General features: G+C 44.6%; 1 protein-coding gene across 1 annotated transcript in view; it reads right to left on the bottom strand.

The window, feature by feature from the left end:
- The window catches only part of Cadps (calcium dependent secretion activator), a 442640-nt gene that overhangs the window by 240036 nt on the left and 179159 nt on the right, over positions 1–23445 (bottom strand). The window contains 1 exon segment of the mRNA XM_032917997.1: positions 3522–3602. Coding sequence (XP_032773888.1) covers positions 3522–3602 — 81 coding nt within the window.

Genomic DNA, 23445 nt, shown 5'->3' on the forward strand with positions numbered 1-23445 from the left:
AAAACTCAATGTGGTGTTGGTAATAGATAACCAGGGCACAGCAAAGAAAGATAAACATTTAAGTTTGTCAAGAGCTGGCTGGTAGGCAACCTCTTCATATTTTATCCACTGTTCGGTAGATCTAACTAAGTTTAGGGAAAGGCAGTCACACAATTAAAATTTGGAAGTTCCTGGCATCACACATGAAAGCACTGAGACTATTTCTCGGTACCGCAATGAATTCTGCCTCTTCCCATGCGTTCGTTCTTGAGGCTTTATTTCACAGTCATTTCCCCACCATCACCATCGTTAGCCTGCAGTTCATCATGCCCGGGAAAGAGAATCACCAGTTCAGTTTGCATTGGTTATCATTTACTAGTCTGCTCATCATGACCGGGGAAGGCTAGGGGTCACGTTTGGTTCCCTTTGAATGAAGACATCACTTTAGGGCCCAGTGAGTTTGGAGCTGGGGAAGAAGCTCAGTGGAAGAGCAAGAAAGGTCAGGGCCAATGCCGATGAGTTATGACGAGGGTTGCTACTGACATAGAAGAACACTCCAGAAGATGACCAGTCAGCTTTGAGGAGAACAGATAATAGAAACGTGAAGATACCACTTAGCTGTTTGAAGACCCTGCATGGAGTCTCAGCTGACACTATTCCTAGTAACTAAGGACCAAGAGGCATCGGGATGCCCTGCTTCACCTTCTAAGGATGCTCAGTTCAAAGTGGTCGACTGTATTTTATTGGATGAAGAGATTGAAGATGTGGGTTGGGGTGAGGGAGGCCTTTTGATATTTTTCAGAGATAAGTGTCATTGACTTACTGTGTAACAAATGTTAACCTACAGTTTTGAAAAGTTAAAATCAGTCTAGCATTTAATACTAAGCCTCAAGGAAAGTAAAACATAAGCAAGAGGAGTGAGCGTATTCATGGGGAGGTAACGGTTACTCAATAGGCAAGTATGCGCTCCAGGCTGACTCTGTTTTCCATGAAATCCACTGAAAGGAGACACTGAATCTACCGAAGAGGTAAATTCTAAAGCCTTAGTGATGTTTACTCCCACATCAAGCAGATTTCAAAACACAAGACTCTCCCGCACTACCTTTAGCCAAATCCATAGCTGCCCACTATTTATAGCCACCAGACTGACTTGATTATACACTTTAAAGGTGTCCAAAAAACAAGACGCGAAGCATTTCAGTAAAACTAAGTGCAAACAGAGTGGTTTCTGTCCTGGAATCTTTGCTTGGTTTTTCATCTAGTAGGACTCCTTTCTATACAGCTAAACGGGGGGAATTTTAGCACAAGATTCTCTTCTGCCTTCCCTCCCTGCCTCTTCTAACATCCCTCCACCTGCCCCATAGCCGGCAGGGAAGGGGTACCTGTAGAAATGTTCCACGCTTTGTCACTAATGGCTCTTTGAAATTAATTGTGCCTTTAAAGTATTCCATTAAATATTATTCATTTTAATTAGAAGTTTCTTGGGGGGCATCCTTAAATTCTTTGCTGGGATAACTGTTGCAGCCTATTGCCTGCCTGTTATTTCACGAGGTCTATTATGGTTTGGATATAAAAATGTCTGTGTAAAGAGTGAGAAATAGTCAAGGCTTGACTGCTGGCTTTTGAGGGATGGCTGGATTATAAGGGTTTGATTCATTTATGGATTAATTTACTGATTAAATTACTGCCATGAGAAGGTATGGCCTGTTTATAGGAAGTAGGTCATTGGGTGCTGTAGTTTGAATGGTAAATGTCCCCTGTCGGTTCCTCAGTCTGTGGTGCTGTCTTTGAAGGCAGGGAAACCTGGAAGGAGAGCCTTGATTGAAAAAGTGAAACACCAGGAGAAGGCCTCGAGGCTGCAGCCTTATTTTACTTCCTGCTCACTCTCTGTACCTCGAGTGTGAATGCAGTGTGAACACCCAGCTTCCTGTTTCTGACAATCCCTTCCCAGCCTACGGTCCCATTTTCCCCATCATGATGGGCTGTATCTCTCTGAAAGTCAAAGCAAAAGAAACCCTCTCTCTCCTTAAGTTGCTTTTGCTGGATTGATTTATCATAGCAACAGAAAAAGAAACAAAGACCTATCTTTGAAGGGGGCATGTCCCAAACACATCTGCCTCTGCTTCCTGGATGGCATGAGGTAAGCATCTCCTCTACCACATGTCCTTACTGCCTCAACTCAAACTCAAAGCAGTGTTCCAAGGACTGAAACCTCTGACATCATGTGGGAACATCGATTCTTCCTCCATTAAGTACTTTCTGTGGCTATTTTGTTTTAACTATAAGGACTTACTGACACTCTTGTCCTCAGTTCAGATTCCAGCCCAGCTCCTGCATTAGTGCTATCTTGCATAGACTGCATTCTTCACTCTCCAAAAAAAAAAAAATGATACAAGAAATGCCCTTATCGAGATGTTTAATTATTGATTCAGAGGGAACATGCAAACAGCCCATCTGGCTGAGTCAGGACCTAATAAATGCTACTAGCATGAATACTGATTTTCAAAACGTGAATGTCAACAACATAAAAAAATAGATGATACCAAGCTATAGGCATCAACAATAAGATACCATCCCAAGTTTAGAAGAGACCTATTCACCAGGAGTCTTGGTCAGGTAAGCAAGGGTCCACATGTAGAATGCTGCACAACTGAGCTGAGAAGGGAGGCTATCTGCTAAGTCCTCAAGTACATGCTTGAGGTCAACTGTTGAAGGTCAAGGGGAATTGGCTGAGTGGAAGGGAGAAGAAAGATCTTCCCAGGCTGAGGAAGCAGTTGGTGCAAAGACCCTGAGTCTAAACCAGGTCTGTATCCTCAGTGGGAGACATTCTGTGGCTGGTCCTAGAGCTGTGGTGGCAAATTGTGATGTATGATGATACACCAAGGAAGGTACACTCTGCTGCCTCAGAGCCTTGACTGTCATTGGAAAGTGATTGTATTGTCCTGGAGCTATGGGGTTGTGCTAAGGGTTCTGAAGCTCTGGTTTAGCTGGTCACATCTGGGCTTTATTGGAACAACCAAAGATTGTTTGCCCTCCCCTCTCCTCCTTCCCTTCCCTTCCCTTCCTTTCTCCTCCCATCCCATTCCCTCCCCTTCCTTTCCCTTTCCCCAACTTTCCTTCCTTCCCCTCCCTTTCCTTTCCTTTCCTTTCCTTCCCTTTCCTTTCCTTTCCCTTCCTTTTCTTCCCTTCCTTCCCTTCCCCTCCCCTCCCCTCCTCTTCCCTTCCCTTCTCTCTCTCTCTTCCTTTCTTTTTCTTTCCACAGAGTTTCATGAGGCTAAGGCTGGCCTCAAAGTTGCTGTGTAGACAAGAGTGAGTCTGAACTCCTGATCTTCCTGCCTCTGCCTTGGGACTGCTAGTGCTGTAGGTGTGTACTACCTTTTCTGGCTTGGTTATGCAGCGCCGAGAACAGAGCCCAGGACTGCATACCAACTGAGCTATGTTGCCAGCCCCACTGCTTTATCTTTTGAAGGCCCTGATTGACAGTGCACTTCTTGGGTGGGACAGTGGTCTGGTCCTGGTAAAGAGTCCATGACGTTTCTTACCCTGGCTATTTGGTCTGCCATTTGGAGACGTCCGTCCAGCTCTCGTCTGATCTGGGCTGCCTGCTCATCTGGATTGTCCAGCTGCACAAAACACAAACACACACAAAGGGACACTATTAGTTTAGGCCATAAATGCCAGTGAACATGTAGTTTTTCATCTTATATCACTCTGTGCCCCCATCTTGACCTATAAACTTATTTCATTAAAAGAAAAATCTTATAACCAATGTGTCCAGTCGGAGTGAAATTCCAGATAAATATTTTCCAGGTGGAGCATGCAAGGCTGGACCTTTAAACACATTGCATAGGATCTGTTCGTTACTTGAATCACTCTAAAGAAATTGTTCCTAATGAGAGTGTGATTAACACCTTTTGGGACCCAATGACCAAGTTCTCACACTATGAACACTCAGGGAAGAGCTAGCTTTATAACTCTCAGAAACCCCTGCCCAGCACAGACAGCGCCGTTTCTCTGTCCTGGTCCACGGAGGATTGGTCTTTGTACGTCTTAAAAAGCACTGAGACATCCCAACCACTACTCAGTCAGTCAGTCCCAGACGACTACTTTCAATTAGTTGCTCTTAGATCTAAGATAAAAATCTTGCCTTAGCTCCCCTTTCCAGGAGAACAACTAGTATATACAGATCAAAAAAATCCATTGTCTCAGCTAATTCTTCAGCTTCTCTGGTTTCAATGTGCCCATCTTTAGAATGAAGGGTTTAGTTACGTAACTCTGGTTGCTCTCTATAAATCTACAGGGAAGCTTGGGAGAATTTCTATAGAGCACTATAAAGCTATGAGTTAGGCTACAGTGCTATACGAGTCAACTTTTCCACTGTGTGAAAGCAGCCACAGATGAGTTTAAATGAATTATCAACAATGAATTCTAATAAATTGTATTTACAATAAGTGGTAGGCCATGGAAATCAATTCCTTTTTGAGGAGTTGAAGGTCTGACTTTATTTCTAAGCAACCTTACATTATGCTTCAGGCTATCCTTGGGTCTGCTTTCTTCAGGAAATTATGTGACAGAAAACCTTAATAGAAAACAGTGCTATTCAAATAGGATAGTTGTCATTCCTCTTTTGAGTACATATTAGCTATCTACTAACTAATCAACTGGTTAAATATTTAAATTTCTTTCTAAGAACATGCATATGTGTGTGTGTGCACCCACATACACTGATATGTAAGTATGTGTATGTCTATAATCCAGGTATGTATGTATACACTGAAATGCAAATATATGTGTTTATAAGTACATGCTTACATTCCAGTGTAAATGCCTGTGTGTATGTATGCATGTGCAGGAGTGTGTGTGTGTGTGTGTGTGTGTGTGTGTGTGTGTGTGTGTGTGTATGTGTGTTTGTGCATGCTTGTGTATGTGTGCATGTGTAGGCTAGAAGTCCACTGTAGGTGCTGTTCCTCAGGAGTCATTCCCTTGTGTTATTGCGATGGTATCTCTCCTATCTCTCCTTAGCCTGGGAATCATCAAGTAGGCTAGGCTGGCTGACAAAGGTGCTTCCGGGGTCCTCCTGTCCCTATCTCCCCAGTGCTGTCATTACAAGAGAATGCTACCATGCCTAGATTTTTACATGAATGATGGAGATTAAACTCAGGTCTTCGTGCTTTTATGGTGAGCATTTTCCTGACTGAACTGTCTTCCAAGACTCTAAATGCAAACTTTATTCAAAAGTTTTAAGCACAACCATGCTATGAGCATGTACGATTTCTAGTATAATGTGGCCATGCTTTTGAAGCATCATGATGGTTTGCCTTCTTTGTCATACTTTACAGAATGTATTAAAGTACTGCTTGAACTTTGTGCTGGGCATTTTATATGTGTGTTTGTGTACATATGAGTATGTGTGTGTGTGTGTGTGTGTGTGTGTGTGTGTGTGTGGTATATATACAGTTGTGTGCATATGATTGTGGGGTTCAGAGATAGATATCTTCCTATGTTACTCTCTACATATTCTTCTGGTAAAGGGTCTCTCAATGAGCCTGGAGATCATCGATTGTCCAGGCTGACTGGCCAGAGCACCACAGAGATGCCCCTGTCTGCACACCTCCTCACTAGGCTCCTGGCATATGTGATTGTGCTGTGACTTTTTATGTGGGTGCTGGGATCTGAGCTCAGACCTTCAGGCTTGGATGGCAGACACTTTCCAGACTGTTAACTCCCAGCAGGAACTTGGCCCTACTTTGTCTTCTCCAGTGTTCTGGGAGAGGTACTCCTGCTGTTTTGATCCTGAGAATGGACTGAGACCTGGGGGTGTGTGTGTTCTGAGGCAGCAATCCTATGGTAGCTTTGTGGACCAATTTCACTAGCTATTCCAGAGAAGCGCCCAGAGCTGTGAGGAGCTGTGAGGCTGCAGTGTAGAACACTCTGTAACAGTTGTGCAGGAAGGAAACTGGCAAAACATTGGCCATTCAACTACTTATACCCTGGGTCATAAATTTTTATTTTTATTTTGACACCCACAGATACCATCTAGAAGTCCTGTTAGAAGTGAACACAGACTCATACCATAATCAGCAACCCCTACCTCTCATCACTGCCTCTGATTGGCACACATGTGGGATTCAGTGTCCTTAGCTGCCCCTAAGCTCCAAAGACCTGCTTTTAATATTTTCCTCTGAACATTTTCATTTCGAGTCCAGGTGCGGCATCTACTGAGACTACTCAGAAATGTCTTGTTCAGAATATGAATGTGAATGATATATCCTTTGCTGCAAAGCAGCAGAGGGAACTGTTTAGAGTTGAAAAGTCTGCTGGAAAGCAGGTGCTTATGGAGATGACGCTACAGAACTAGAATCAGCGCTGAAGCTGACTTGTACCAGGGCACTGGGGTTTTCCAACCCCAATGGAACCCAATGGTAGGGTGGAAGATGAGCAGAGAAGGTTAACCCTGAGCTTCATTCATATGTCAGCTCATTCACTCACACAGTTGCACTTTCATTCATGAAACTTGCAATACATCAGTACAATAGAATACATGAAAAAGAGAGGTGGGAGAGAGATGTCTCAATGGTTATGAGTACTTGCTGCTTTTCTAGGCGACCTGGATTTGGTTCCCAGTACCCACATTGGGCATCTCACAGATGCCTATAACTCTAGCTCCAGGGGATCTCTCTGCACACACACACACACACACACACACACACACACACACACACACACACACACACACGATATTCACACAGTCACACACAATACATACAAATAAAAAGAAATAACAAAAAAGTCCTTAAAGAAGAATGTACAAAGGAATGGAATAGGACAGGTCTCTGGTCCTCGGCGTTCCACTGCGGCAATAACAGGTGTAGTTAAGGAGAGAGGATTACCGTTTACTAATGCCTGGTCAAGTCCCAGGACCTGCTTCACGACCTTTCATAAAGAGGCTGAAAAACCTACACTGATAGTCACCCACAGAGAATGAATCTGGGTTCAGAAGATTACTACTCAAAATTAATAATCTTATTAGCATCATCCAAAGCCTGGGAAATTGCTCTACTTACTGCATTTGGGGTTTTTTGTTTGTTTGTTTATAAAATAGTTTCATGGAAGACAAACAAGTGCATAGCTATTTAGAAGTTCTGCACTTCTTAAAAGGGGCGTCCCAGTTTTAAGAGGGAGTACACTAATCCCCACTCTACCGATGAGCTAATTGAACCTCAGGATGCTAGAAGGGCAAGCTGACATAGAAGAGTGGACATTCTTTTGGCCTACCCAAGAGCACATGCCCAGCAACACGTTGGCTTCTTTATTCTTTCATGTTACCTGTGATACCATGCTCTACCACTGGGCTGGATTTCCATCCCCTGCCGGACTCCTTAAATGCTTGCTCCAGACAATTAACCTAATTCTGCACATGCCCTGTGTACCTTGTAACTCAGGTCCCCATAGCACACGCAGTTATCCTTGGAAGCTAAGAAATATTTGCCCTTCTTCCTAATTATTATTGACAGATTTCTTCTGGGTAGGATGTGGCCTTAGAATGACAGGGATGGGTGCATATTTATCATGGTTCTGCCATTAGTAGTCACATGACCTTGGGCAAGTTGTGTGTCCTCTCCATGCTTTGGATCGTCTCAGTATTCAGAGTAACTCCCCTCTCAGGCTGCTTTGTGAATTAATAACAAGTAGGAAGTATTTAGCAGGCAAACCTTCAGGAAATGGTGGCTGAGGCCATCTGTGTTATTGTTAGAGTGGTCCTTGTCAGCTGCATTTCTAACAAGAGCCACCATGGGGCGGCAAAGGGTCAGACAAGAAGGCACCAGATGGGAGAGTGTGACTCCTTGAACTGAATGTGGGATCTCAGTCTATCTGTGGGCACCATCCTGACCAGAGATTGCTACCATTGACAAGTTCTCTAGCCTTCTCTGAGGTCAAGTCCCTTTGCTCTGCTGGACTTTCATTAGTGGCAGTGGCCAGCAGGTGGACCCTGCTGCCCAGACAACTAACAATCTAAGAACAGATAAAAAGGTGAGTAGCCTGGCATGATCGAGAAGGCCATCCTTCACCACCGCATGAGATCCAAAAGTATAAAGAGAAATCAAATAACTACCTTTTTAAAGTGCTGAGAAGGAAAAGCCAGGGAGCGTGGGCTTCCATGGAAACGAGGCTCTGTTTACTGCGCTGGTCTTTTCCACCAAGGAAGGGAAAGTTCTGCTTCAGAACTGAGCCAAGGGCAAACCTTTCATATCGACAGCTCATTAGAGTTCAAAATGTACACGAGCAGGAAAGCTCTTTACCTAATTAGACACATCATCTGCCTACTCGTAGAGGTCAAGCAAGCGTCTGTTCTAACTCATCCCTCGAGCAAAAGCAACTCTCTCCTTAGGCTCTGCTTCCAGAGCAATGCAGACCCGAGCCCAAAACTGTGTCACCACACAGGGGAGTGCCTGAGCCATGGCTGCAAGCTGCCTGAGTCCTGTGACTCTCTCTGGAACCTGAGTGGCTCCTTGCCAGGAGGTGGGAGCATCATTCAGTGGAGAGTGAACTCAAGAGTAGCATCCGGTAGAGTCATTAAGAAGCAAACCCAAGATCTAATGGATGGCAGTTATGCCCACCCGTCTCTACCACCCCAGTGTATGGCCAACTGGTGTATGACTGACTATGGGAAGCTTCTAAACCTCACCAAGTCTTTGTTTCCTCATCTGTCAAGTGGACATCTCTGTCTCCCATCTTTCCTTTAAGGAAAGAAGCAACATACTGTACTGGACAAGAGAAGTAAGGTCGACTTGGGTGCAGAATTGGGTTTCACAGTTCAGTTACTGGAAGGGGTTCAACACACCCCTGAACCTTTTTGAGCCTTGATGTTCTTAGCTGCAGCACTGGGATACAGTGTCTTTGCCAGCATGGTAGGAAGACTGAGCTCCATAGCATGTGTCCCAGGCTATGATACTGCCATACGTAGTTCACGGAGCTGAGCAAATAATTCCTTAGGCAATCCTACTCTTGAGTGGACACTCACTGTATGTGAGTGCATTTCCCTTACCTCAACTGTTGGACCTTAGGCCAAAGTCACAACTTCTCCATTCAACTCCCCTGCTCTGATGAAATCTCTATGCCCAGGATTCTCTGAAGACCCTGTATTGGCATTTCCCCAGAGTTCTGTTTCAGGGAACATTAATTTGCAGGTCCCCCAGCTCTACTAGGAGAAGGGAGGCCACAGTCATGCAAAGTTTGGAAACTGCCTTTCTGGTTCCGGTTGTGTGCTAACTTGTTTTCAGAAGCACGTTGCTTCCCTAGGCAATTCTGAATGCCCTGCTTTTCTCATGCCTGTGGATGGGATTTTTAAAGATGGTTGGGTTGGGGGGCGGGGGGAGCAATTTCACTATTCAGATCCATCTTCTAAAACTGATTTATTTTTATGTGTGTATATGTGTGTGTTTGAGAGAGACAGAGACAGAGAGACACCTACAGAGACAGACAAAGGGACAGGGATAGTGAGACACAAAGAGAAAGCCACAAAGTCATATATGTGCAAGTGCTTGTGGAGGCAAAAGATATCAGATACCCTCCCTGGAGTTACAAGGGACTGCAAGATGCCCAGTGTGGGTGCTGGGAACCACGTTCAGATCCACTGGAGCTATTTTTTCAGACCCAAAGTGTTTATGTTTTAAAGACGGGGGTGGCACTGGCTGATCTCCAGAGGCATGAAGATGTCATCAAGATACCTTGGCCAGGAACATCCTCTGTAGCCTCAGGGCCCCTGGGAGTACTAGCTGTGAACATTTTCCCCAAGGGGGACATCCATGGATATAGTTTATTTGGGCATGCCTGAGGTCTTTGCTGTTTTCAGGTGACAGAGATGAGAGGAGGCCAAGTGCTGGCTTCCCAAGTCATCCTGTCAAGAGTCAGCCTTCAGGCAAGCAAGGGATGATGGGATTCAAATGTGCAGCACATGTAAACAGAAAAAGGCAGAGGACTTCATGCATTATGTAAATAACTTCTGTGCATTGTGGGAAAAGATCCCTTTTTCTCAGCCTCAGAATAAATCGAGACAACTTTAGCCTCAGGACAAAACAGGAAATGACCCTGAGCTGAGACTAGACAGAGGTTTAGCGAGTTTTTTTTCCATATCTGAGACAAGGTCTCATGTATCCTGTGCGGCCTCGGATTCACTACATTGCCAAAGATGACCTTGAATGTCTGACCCATCTGTCTCTATAAGCATGCCGTTCCTGTGCTGCTAGGAGCGGAACCAGACCTTCGCACTTACTAGACAAGCACTCTACCAACTGAGTTATATCCCTAACTACAGAGCTGGAGTAATGACCACAGGCTGTGTGTGTTCCTCTTGAGCTGGGGTGGCTACATCAGGCTTAATGCTCTCCTCCCAATATGCTGTGCTGGGGGCCTTTGCTGAGAAGAGCTGACTTGTTCCTCCCTTAGCATACATACCCTGTCTTTGCACTCACTGCCCACATGCTGAAAGCAGTCGTTTATGGCAGATAAACCTTATTCTGTATCCGTTGGCTTTGTAGCTAACAGGTCTCTGATCTCTCTAGACTTGGACTTCTCTTTTAGTAACAGGCATTTCTCCTGACGATTACTTATCACACAGTGATCGTCCTTACCCTCGTGGGATCATTGGAAGCTCATCTACCGTTAAGCTCCAGAGATCGGGGATGGGTGTGGTTCTGCTTGTCTGTGCACCTGTGCCTTTGCTAGGTAGGAAATAGACTGGTTGCTTGGTCCCTGGAGAGTGGAGAGAATGCTGGACCTGCCAATGACAGGTCTAGTTAACTAACTGTGACTTCGACAGGGCACGTATCTTGTCCATAGCCACTCATAAGCGCCAAGGAAGCTGGAGGCATAGCCCTTGTCTGTAAATTTCTTGTTTGTCATATCTTGCTACTCGATGAATATGTTCCAGAAAGCGCTATCAGCTGAAACAAGTGAAGGGTGCTCTTTGCTGGCCTACAGTGTAACCCCAGTTCTGAGAGCATATCCTAGATGCTGGGCTTTAAGGGATGGATGACGAACCCTTACAAGGCAGCTGGTGTGCAGCTGCCTGCTGGCCTGGGTGCAGCTCTGTTTGCTCACTTGGCTTCTTTTCTACTTTATAGCATGGCTGCTGGGCTCCGAGGGACTCCTGCCTGAAAAAGGAGGCTGCTGAGATCAGCAGTAGACGGAGGCAAGAAAGCACTGCCCCTCAAACCACTGTTCTTCTTGAGCTGGACCCTCCTCTCCTCCATGCCTCTTTATCCCCCTTCAGAGACAAGCTTCCCCCTTGTCTGTTGCCGCCTGGGCACATTGCATGCTGGGAAGTAACAGCTGTGACCCATCTCTGAACCAGAAGAGGCTGGCACCCCAGCTGCCTCAAGAACAGGCCGAGGTTTGAGCTATAACTGTATTGTAACATTGTGTCCTCCGATTCCTTTCTGCACATCTCCGGTGTGTCTCTGTTGACAGCCAGGATGGAGAATGTGGTCAGCTGGTGTCCCAGATCCACTGTGCAGATTCATAGCCTCCACGATCCTCTTCAGCTGAATGACCTTGGATAAGCTGTTGGGCCTCTCTGAGTTTTAGCTTTTTTTTTTTTTTAAACTCCTTTAACTCTAAAATGGGAATTAAGATGATACTAGCTACCTTAGGATGGTCAGAGGTTAAATTAGATGGCAAAGATAAGGTGAAGCTTGGCAAATGGTCACTTTCTCCTCCTGGATCTAAAGCAGACAGGACTTGGCATTGAACAGTCAGCTTCTACCTTACTAAATTCTCATCCTAGGGGTTAGGGGTCCTGGAGTCCTGGGGAAATGGCTCAGTGTGCAAAAATACTTGATATCTGAACATGAGGATCTGAGATCGAACACCTAGTATCCCGTGGCTGTCCACGCCTGTAATCCTGGGTAAGCATACCCCATAAACCTGGGGTGACAGAGACATGTGATCCTTATAGCTTGCTGGCCAGGCAGCCTTTCTGAAATGGAGACCCTCTCTACAGAGAATAAGGTAGAAAATGAGTGAGGTAGATGACTAGCATCTTTCTCTGGCTTACACACACACACACACACACACACACACACACACGTATTTCCATTCTAATGATATTTAATATGACAGACCAGGATTTTGCCTTTTAGGTAAGAAACCAACCGGTAGATTGTTAGGTAGTTGTCTATAGTGCCAGAGAACACTAAGAACTCCCTCTTAGACAAGACAGCACAGATGCCCAACCAGAGACCTGAGGTGGAATACAGGCCCCTGCCTGCTATCTTCCTGGTGCACTGCAGCATTGTGGTCCTGAGTGACCAGGGCCAGGACACTTTCCTCTCTGAGCTTCTGTGGCTGCAGCTCCAAAGTAACAAGGTTTGAGGACCGGTACAAGGACGGCAGTGCTAGCTGCTTCCACACAGTGGGGCTGTCTGCTTCTACATGGTGGCGCTGCCCACTTTCACATAGTGAGGCTGCCCACTCTGGCACTCTGGGTATATATTTCTCAACTGTCGTCACTGGAAGAGAATCTTGACTTCCAGTCAAGCATGTGGGAAAGGCCTCCACTGTTTTTAGGGAACTCACGAAGCAGGGTATCTCCTGAACATTAAATTACACCCAGTTTCATAAAAATTACCCAATGAGGAATCACCAGGCTGGAGCCTTGAAACCACCCCACTCCTGTCTTTCTTTACCACATCTAATTTCCCCTCATGGAGAAGACCTTAGGGAGGTTGAAGTTTCCATTAAACAAACAAACAAACAAACACACAAACAAACAAAAACCCCACTGTTCTCTTTGGTTGCAAACCACAGGGTTTAGCTCCTGGCTATTGTCAGCCAATGAGAATACTACCTGCCTTCCATTGAGTCACTAGCTATGGGTTTTGCTGGCTGCTGGCAATTTGGTAAACATAATGTAAAAACTCCAAATGCAGTTCTCTGAGAGGGCAGGGTTTAACCATGTTACATTGGGAGCACTTCTGTTTTCTGTTTTCTGCCTGCTAAGAGGACCTCATTCATCGGATGCCTAAGAGCTCTCCCCTTTTCTTCCATTTCAAGCTTCTGTCCCCATTAAGCGTTGCCCTTGTCATCTTCCGGAAGCCCTCTTTACTATGGCAACTGTGCACTTTAAGAAGCATCATTAGCTAGCCAGTATCTAAGGCATAGCCTGTCCCATGTCCTAGCTTCCCTACCCTTTTCCTAGCAGTTGTAGGGATTTAATATAGACAGGGTTGAAATGTAAACAGTTCCATCTGTCCTGAAAGCCTTGAGGTGGCACTAACAGCCCTGGCCCTAGCCTATTTACAGAGCTCCCTGTCTAGATCTACTTTTCAGAGTAGGAGTCCTAAAAGTACTGATGTCAACAGGACGGGCTTGTCACAAGAATGAAGGACAATGGTACTCCAAAAGCACTCAGCGTGATGCCCTGGATATGATGAGAAACCACAGAGTCACAGCTCTGATAGGTATTACTTAGGCCACGGACTGGTTTTAATTCAGCATGGAAGATACTGCCCACCCTTCCTTCCTCTCTTTGTCCTCCCTCCCTCCCTCCGTCCATCCCTCCCTTCAACTCTCTTTACCCCACCCCCCACCCCTGTCTCTCGTCTCGTCTCTCTCCCTTTTCTTTCCCTCTCTCCTAACCCCCTTCTCTGCCCTTTCTTCCTTTGATGAATTATCTTGGTGATTTTCACAGATGGCACTAGGAGACATCTTCTATGCTGATATTGCAGTATCCCTCAGAGAAGAGAGAGGGAGCGGCCCATCAGGTTGGCCTGAAGCATTCTCTGCCTAGTTGCAGGGAGGAACTAGGCACCTTGTGAAGAGGACATAGGGAATAAGGTCTGGCCTCTCCTGTTTTGATCTGCAACCCTTCTTAAACCTTCCTGGAAACTGTTGCCATGTAGGCTGTCTGCCTGATCCATAATTCCACACCTCTGTTCTCTCTTGCTACCTTCTGTTGTGGTAGCTCTCTGGACTGGCTGTGTATCAGGATCCCAAGAGAGGTAAAAAGCAATGCTGATGGCCAGGCTGCACCAAGACCATCGAAGACATCCCTAGTCTGGGTGAAAGCATCTGCAATCTGTTTATTTTTAGCCCTCCAAGTGATTCTAAGATGCCGAACAGACTATGCGAATCCAGAGGGACCTCACTGCTGCACCCCACAATCAGCCGGAGAAGCTGCTCAGAGGCTTTGGGCCTATGCTACAGGGTTTGGATTCAGTACTTCTAGGGACAGCATCAAGAGTCAGACTTGTTACAGATCCTGATGATGGCGTCACGGAATGTACCTTCTGCACAGTAGTGTGCTCCTCTTTCTGTGACACACCTTTGCTCTGAACCCCCACTCTCTAGTAATTTTCCATTCTCCACAGCAATAGAGCGAGTCACTCATCCAAGCTTTGGGAACTGTCACCATCTGCCTCTGGCACAGCTGTCTAGACTTAGTTCACACCCCCGTCCTTCTCTCCAGGCTCAAGTCAATCTGTACTTCTAGGTTTTCAAACACACCATGTATCTTGAGCCCTGGTTGGTGAGTCTGCTTTCTCCTCAGCTGTTGTCTCTGCCTAGCCAATATTAAATCATTGACTCAAACCTCCACCTGACTGGTCCTGGCTGAGGCCATTTTTCTAGGCTCCCTGACATCACATGCTTCCTTATTCCCCATCTTTGAATGGTCTGTTTCTCGTCTTTTCTGTAAGACTGTAAGTACCTCAGAAGAAAAGACACTGTCTTTCTGTTCACCGTGAGAAGCACCAGGGACTGATACATGCATGGTAGGCAGTCAGGATCTATTTCTGCAGTTAAACTTAAGATGGGGAGAATAAAATTTACTTAGGATTTGTATCCAGGGTTCATATGCTGTGAAATTAAGCAGGAGATGCAGTGTCTGACATCTCAAAACATTTCTTAAGTGGAATTTGGAATGCAAATGGTCTAAGCACATAATCCTCGTCAGATGGAATTTGAGTATTGCTGGGCAGAGGGACGGAGGAGAACTGGCTCATGATGTGAACTGAGTTATCACAGGATAATTGAGGTGAACAGCAGAAGTGTAAGTCTGTCTCCACACCAGCAGGTTGGGGATATGACCACTTCACTTACTGTTAAAACATAACCAAAGCCAGGCACAGCGACCCAGGACTGGAATAATCCTAGCACTTGAGAGACTGGGTGGGAGCATTCATCTAAGTCTGAGGCCAACCTGGAATACACAGTGAGATCCAGGTCAATGAGATCCTGTCCTTAAACTACTGTCCCTCCCCTACACTGAACCCCCAAACACATTCTCTTAACACTTGTGTTGTTTAGGATATGGTGAGATCTGAGTATGCAAGGAAAGTGATAAGTTTTTGGATTCTTAAAGAAACAAATAAGGATGATTTGTCAAGGGGGAAAAAGACCTTGTTTTTGAGACAAGGTCTAACCACATGAGAGATAGGGTTTTAAATTAGCTCAAAACTCAGCAACAGGATCTGACTCAGGAAGACAGATTGTTAAAAATGCAGGAAGACTGGTACAGACTCACTGACCCTTCGCATGTCACCTGATGTGGGTAAATGAGTAACGGGTTCTGTTCTGCCCCTGTGATATTTGTTCAAGCCCCCATTGTGCCCTACAGATAATGTTCCAGCCATTGTGTCCTGCAGATAGTATTCCAGGAAACCAGGGGAAGCTTAACCAGATGTGTTTCAGATGCAGATGCCTTGTCAACTCTGACTAACATTTACCCTAAAGGACAACAATCAAGATCTGTTCTCAGGAGAATGCTTGACCTTTCCCCTGATTTAAACCCTAAAGTCTTAAGAACAATCCTGTGACTTTGAGAGTTTCCCCTTGTGACATTTTTGGTATTTCCTTTTGACATCCCCTCATCTCCTGGAGCTTGTGACTTCTTCCTTTAAAAAGCCCTTCTCCCAGCCACTCAGGGTCAACACCTCTGTCTCCTGTGTGGGATACGTGTCAACCTGGAGATCTCCATAATACAACTCACCTTTGCATATTACATCAAGATGATCTCTCTGTATCTGGGGTCCGTGATTTCTCGAGACTTGAGTAAGGGTCTCCCTTCGGGGATCTTTCACACACAAGTGGCTGGGTAGTGCTATGTAGACTAGGTTGGCCTCAAACTCACAGAAATCTGTCTGCCTCTGCCTCCCGAGTATAGGAATTCTAGCTGTGTGCCATGATGCCCAGCAAGAGATACTCATGTTTAAAAGCATTTTTGTACTGTATAAATGCAAACTATTGTCTTCCTTTCTGTTAGGTTTTCATGTGTGTGAATGTGCATGTGCTGTGAACTCATATGTACTGAACACACGTTCTATCATTGCTTTGCACTCCCAGCCCAGTAATTAATTTTCTAGTTTTTTTGAGATTATAATATAATTACATCATTATTTCCCCTTCCTTTCCTTCCTTTTAAAGCCTTCTATTTACCTCTGGCCTTGCCCTCATTTAAGCTCATGATCTCCTTTTCTTTAATTGTTATACACACACACACACACACACACACACACACACACACACACACACACACACACACCTAAATATATGTCTAGAACCTGCTCAGCTTGTATAACATTAATTGTACGGATAAGTTTTCAGAGTTAACAATTTGGTACTGTATAACTCAGTGGGTGAGCTCTCCCCTCAGGGAGACTGTTTGCCCTACTCTCAGGTTTCCATATTTGCCTGTAGGTAGGTCTTGGTCTAGAGTTCTGGCCCTGTGAGCTTCCCCAGATCCATGTTAACTTGTCTGTTATTCCTGTTCTTGCTCTGATCATGCTCGGGTAGTCATGGATGAGACTTCATGGATGTAGCTTCTGATGTTCCCGGAAGTCCCAATCTTAGAGCAAAGTCTCTGCTTCCGAGGCCCTTATAATCTGTATCCCCTCCCCCACTGTCACAGAAATCCCTGAATTGTAGGTGCTGGGCTTATAGCATAGATATGTTAGTTGGGACTGGGCGCTGCAACTTTAATTAAACAATTATCTAATTTCTGTGGTGTTGAAGATCAAACCAGGCACGTGCTAGGCCCATCACGAAGCCATAGCCTCAGCCCCAAGTTGAGCTTTCCCTAGCTTCAGAGATTCTGTTTAGAAAATACAGCCATCATTTTTTCGAAGTTGAAGATACGGATAATTTTATCTTCTGGAAAATTTGGTCAGGAGATTACAGGAAACAAATTACCCCCTTTTGCACTGAGTAGTGTAGTATTTTCAGTAGCACCAAGTTTTGATATAAAAAAAATATAAATGACAAGAATAATGTATTCAACCGCAAGTCTAGAAAATCCACCAATGCCTAAAATAGCTCTAATGAAATGGATAGCATTTGCTACATCTGCTTGCTCTTTAAGCAAAAGAGCTCTTCACGGTCCCTATTGATGATGCAGTGCCAGGCACTCACATGGCCAGAATGAGGTTGAGCCCCTCAGTTTCTACTATTATAACTTTATCAAATGTGTATGGGTACAAGGTGAGAGCGTGTCTCTGTGTTTGAAAGGTCACAAGCAGCTGCAAACATGTAAGTCCATAAGTCACAGACCTGACCACACCCATTAAAACTGGAGTGAGATGGCATCCGGCACATGAGAACTGTCACATGCATGGCTGCTTCCTTTGGGTAGTGAATCCCATTTATAAAGCTTGTTTCAGGTCCATCCCTAGGCTGACCATTATACAAGGACCTTCTAGAGACTGGGTCTACTCACATGTCTAGCAATATCTATCATTATCCTATTCTTGCTTGTTCCGCGTGTGTCTACCACGGTGTCACTGTGGCTCAAGGTCGAATATGTAACATGGATTTCACCTTGGATAAAGCCAGCTCAGGGAGTGAAGTTGGAAGAAGAATTGAAGGACCTGCAGAGGAAAGGGACTTCACAGGAAGACCAACAGAGTCAACTAACCTGGACCCTTGGGGGCTCCCAGAGACCGAATTGACAACTGAAGAGTGAGTGCAGGCTGGACCTAGGCCCCCCTATATGTAGCAGATGAGCAGTTTGGTCTTCATGTAGGTCTCCCAACAACTGCAGCAGGGCTGTCCTTGAGCTTGTTGCCTGTCAGCCTATGCTCTCACCCACCTAAGTGGACTGCCCTGTCTAGCCTCAGTGGGAGAGGATGCACCTAGTCCCACAGTGGTTTGTTGTATGTGGGAGGTGGTGTAGAGGGAATTACACCAAGAGGGGGCTTGCCATTCTCAAAGGAGAAGGGCAAGCTGGAATGAGGGAGGACTTGCATGAGGGGGTATTGGGAGGAAAGGGTGGGATATGAAGTGAATAAATAAATAAATTAGAAGAAAAACTTAGCTAGTTTGATGCCAATTAGTTCCTGGTATTGAATTCATACCCAAACTGAGATATACCACTTAAAAAAAGATTTAATTAAGTGAGTACATTGTAGCTGTCTTCAGACACACCAGAAGAAGGCATTGAACCCATTACAGATGGGTTGTGAGCCACCATATGGTTGCTGGGAATTGAACTCAGGACCTCTGGAAGAGCAGTCAGTTCTCTTAACCACTGAACCATCTCTCCAGCCCAAGAGACCACTTACTGATTCTTGTACAAGTATGGGGCTGGGAGTGTAGCTCAGTTGGTAAAGCCTTTGCCTTGAAGCATAAAGATCTAAACCTAATCTTCAGGACCCACATTTCTAAGAAGCCAAATAGGGTGGTGTCATGTTTGTAATCCCAAAACTGGGGAGGGACAGGAGGATCCTTGCAGCTTTCTGTGAGTAATTGGTGAGTTCCAGGCTGTGAGAGATACCATTTCAAAGGAAATAGATAGTATTTCTGAGGATAATACCTAAGGTTGCTCTTTGGTCTCCACACTCAGACATGTATACCCATGTACCTTCACACACACACACACACACACACACACACACACACACACACACACACACACACACACCTTTTTTTTTCAAGTATCTGGGTAAAGGAGGAGGAGGTAACATGAACGAGAAAGGTCCCAAGCTCTCTTCTAGATGGAAGACGAATGACTAATCCTTCCCAAATGGATTATCAATGTTCGTTAAAACACTTGCTGATTATAATGCAGTGTGTCATTAAAGTCACAAGGAACACATTTATTTGGACATAGGTGACAGTTCTTGTTTGTTAGAATAAGTCAACAGTCTTGCCACATTCAACAGGGTGGAAGATTTTGAAGTTTTAATGGAGTCAAAAATGCCACATTTGTCATAAACACTGGTAGTCAGGGTTGCACTGAGCACCTAAGCACACACCGAGAGAGGGTGACGTCAGAGCACAATGCGCTGACAAGCAGTGGGTAACTCATTCCTACGGACATTCAACCTGAACTCTTAGTGGTTTAACATGGAGCCTCATTTCTTACTTCTACCTGTCAACTCCTGCTTACAGAACACTCTCTCAGGTGAGTACCTCACTTTATACCTTGGTTATGGCACCATGTGGCATCTAGGTCCAGGAAAAAAGGGACAAGGAGAATCTATAAATGGTCTAACATAAAACAATCATGTGACCTTGATCTTCCTGCAAAAGAAGCTAAACAGTGTAAGGGAGCATGTGTATTATTTATAAGCATTACAGTCTCCTCTGCATGAAAACCACTTGTCAAAGTCTATACAAGTTAAAGAATTTTAAGACACAGACTTTATTTATATTATTTTATGTCCACTCAAACTCAGGCGAACATGTTATCAAATAAGTAAACTTGCACCAGAGTTGCAAGTAGGACTGGGCTTAGAGGAGAGAATCTGAAGACAGTAGAAGTCATTTCTGAGAGAGAAACCTGTGGCAAGCAGTAATCTAACCTGTGTAAATTAAAACACTATTGACTGAACTGCACACGCCTGGCATTGTGGAAGTTCAATTCAAGATGGCCCTAGGGTCTGGCAACCTTATTTCTTCCTAATGGATCTGTAAAGTGTCTGGGCTGAGAAACACTTGAGTGATTGACCACTTGTAAATCAGATGGCTTCCCATCCCTTGATGTTTCATTTGGAGTGCAGACCCCAGACTATTTCTGTTTGAAACCAGTTTAGGATCAGACAGCTCATTTGTCAAAGCTTCACGTCTGTAAAATGCTCCAAGTTGAATTTTCTCAGCTAGGAGAATGCTTTTCTAAACTCTTGTAGAGACAAGGCTTTGCAGTTTCAGTAGTGAATTCTTCCTCTCTTTCTCCTCCACAATACTGTAACATCTGGAATGGGATAAGAGTATTCATGGGCCCCATTAACTATCATTACAAAAAAGATTTCACGTGTACAAGGGAGGCAAATTCACATCTGTAAGTTTTTAAAGTTATCCAAACACACACCACACTTTTTGCACACACACACACACACACACACACACACACACACACACACACACACACACACACACACACACCAGGTCAAGGCCCTGTTCTTTCATGCAATAGGATTGATTTTTAGAATGATGTCTTGCAGCAAGATCCTTGCTGTATCCTAAGTTAGGAAAGTCGGGGAGAAAACATGTTATTGAGAAAGGCTTTTAGCATGAAGCAAAGCCCAAGTCCAATTCATGTGTCCAGCTCAGTGCATGCCTAAGATACAGTAGAGACCCCATCTGCATTTGCTGGTTGGCCTCAGCGTAACAAGGAACTCTGACTACTTTAAACTGGCTTGTATGTTTTTATTTAATTGAAAAATTGTCCTCTGTGCTTCTTTTTTTCCTTCCTGTCTCTGTCTGTCTCTTTCTGTCTTTGTCTCTCTTTCTCTGTGTGCATGCATGTGTTCCTGTGTGAATGCACATATGTGTATATATGTTCCTGTGTGAATGCACATATGTGTGTATGTGTTCCTGTGTGAATGCACATGTGTGTATGTGTTCCTCTGTGTGTGTGTGTGTGTGTGTGTGTGTGTGTGTGTGTGTGTGTGTGTTTAGGCGAGAAGTATGAGGGTTGTATCCCCTGTCCTTCTCCATCTTACCTTTTGAGGCAGGGTCTCTCACTGAATCTTGAATTCACCAACTGGAAAAGACTTGCTGGCCAGTGAGCTCTAGGGATTCTCCTCTTTCTACCTTCCCATGACTAGGCTTGCAGGGCATGTTCAAAGGTGCTAGCAATCCAAATTCAGGTCCTCATGTTTACCCACCAAACACTTTATTTACCAAGTGGGCTACCTCCTGGCTCTCCCTCCGTGTTCTTATCATTAAACATAATGCTCATTATTGACAAGTATACTAATTAAGGCTAATTGAGACAGTTACCTATTGATTGTATTTGCTAACATATAAGACTAGTGGAAGAAACTGAGATACTTCAATTAATACACAAATTCTTCCAGATGTTGAAAGTATTCTTGTTGGTGCTGTTCCCCTTTTTGAATCCTGCAGGCATTTTGCTCATCTATCTCCAGAATGTATACTTCCTTAATTTCTTATTGGGAAATTCTACCATAGAGATATCAGATCACAATGACACAAAATCCTTGCTGATTTCAGTTAGTGTCTAATGGATTCTGTCTCCACAGCTTGACATGTGCCGCTGAGTCGGAAAATGCCTGATTAAAAACTTGAGAGTCAATATACGCAGCCAGCCTGCACAGAACAAGATAACTCCCTGGGTGACAGCCAGTGGCTTTGATGCAGAATGGCTGGAAGGAATCTTATGCTCTCTATAGGGAGTCAGACATGTACCCAAAGGGGAAAAGCCTAAAAAATTAATGAGGTTCCCTATCATCAATAATTAATCTCTAAATCAACACACACACACTGGCGTTTCTTACTGGTCAACACTGGAGAGTGACATGGATTGGGATTACCTCCCTCTGAAAATGCTCAGGAGTCATTCAGCTCATGGTTAACTTTCAAATTCTTATCAGAATAGCAGAGCTGCAGGAATTCAGAGGCAGGCATCAACACAAGCCATGACAGTAGTTGTCACAATTCACAAGAGCACATCATATTTTGCTGATCATTCTTCTTGCCTACACATCTGATACAGAAAAAAATCCTTAAATTTGTATGTGTGTGTATATATGTGTATGTATGTGTATACACATGTACACAGAGGCCAGAGAACAACCTCACTTTTCTAGCTCCTTGGTATGTTTGTATGTATGTATGTATGTTTGCATGTATGTTTGCATGTATGTATGTATGTATGTATGTATGTATGTATGTATTTAGACAGGGCTTCACACTGGCCTGCAGTTCACAAAGAAGACCAGGGTGTCTGCCTAGCATGTTCCTGGTATCTGCTGTTTTCCCTCTTGAGAAACTGGATTCTAAGCATGTACCTCTGAACCTGGCTTTTTAAAAATGTAGTTCTGGAAATCAAGCTTAGGTTGTCAGGCTTGGACAGCAAACATTTTGCTGACAGATATTTTCTCAGTTCAAGGTTTGAAATTGATACCAATGAAGAGTGGGATTTCTCACATAAAAATCTGCAATCTGCATATGTCAATAGTTTTCACTGAATTGGGAAGGGATACAATTTCCCACACCCCAGTCCAGGGATTCCATGGCAGTCTGGAGAAGTGTTAAGTGTCACAGTTGAGGGACAGAGTGCTAACACACTTCTTGTGATAAAGGCCAAGCATTCTGTTCAACATCCTATAATTCCCAGGCCAGACCCTTACAACAAGGCGTTAGCCAGTCCAAAATGTCAGTAGTGTAGCACCAAAAGGCCTAGCTGCACATGCTGACCTCAAGAAGCAAGAGGCCCATTGCCCTGGTGACATTTGTATATGGTGAGAAAGGGTAAGTTGTAGACCAATAGGCTTAGTTCCACAGTGTTAACCCTCCACATATAAAATCCTTTCCACTAACACCAGCTTAGCTGAGGTATGAAATAATTTGAGTCCAGAAAGAGACAAGAATGGAAAATTTGAAAGTTTAATTCATGGCTAAAAAACTTGTTCAAGAATGCAACAGGGAGGGTTGGGGATTTAGCTCAGTGGTAGAGCGCTTGCCTAGCAAGCGCAAGGCCCTGGGTTCAGTCCCCAGCTCCAAAAAAAAAAAAAAAAAAAAAAGAATGCAACAGGGAGGGAAGAACGATCTAGATTGGCATCTGTGGGACTGCAGATTTGAGACTTCTCTGATATGTATGAGATACAGGGATGCAAAACAGTGCTTGCTGGGAGAGGTCTGAGTAGACCAACCACAATAGGCCACACACATGTTCTTATTGCAAGCTCCACCATTCCAGGAGAAGGCAAGCAGACTGACCAAGAGCACTTTTCTCCAGCCTCCATCACAAGTACTCTGACCAAGGTACAAGTGACAGCCAAGGTCCCCAAGCTGGGGTTCAGAGGAAAGGTATGATGTACACGCACCACCAACCCATCCCTGAGTGAAAAGCTTGAGACAACAGCCAGAACTAACTTAGAACAAGAGAAACAGAAAAGACGGTGGGGAGCTGGGGTCAAACCAGGGCCAGAGTCAGAGACCCAGGTGCATGATCAAGCTATCTCATTACTGCGCTCTTTTTAAATGTTGAAAAAGCAATTCATTCCT

Source organism: Rattus rattus, chromosome 12 (assembly GCF_011064425.1).
Source record: "Rattus rattus isolate New Zealand chromosome 12, Rrattus_CSIRO_v1, whole genome shotgun sequence".
Lineage (NCBI taxonomy): Eukaryota > Metazoa > Chordata > Mammalia > Rodentia > Muridae > Rattus > Rattus rattus.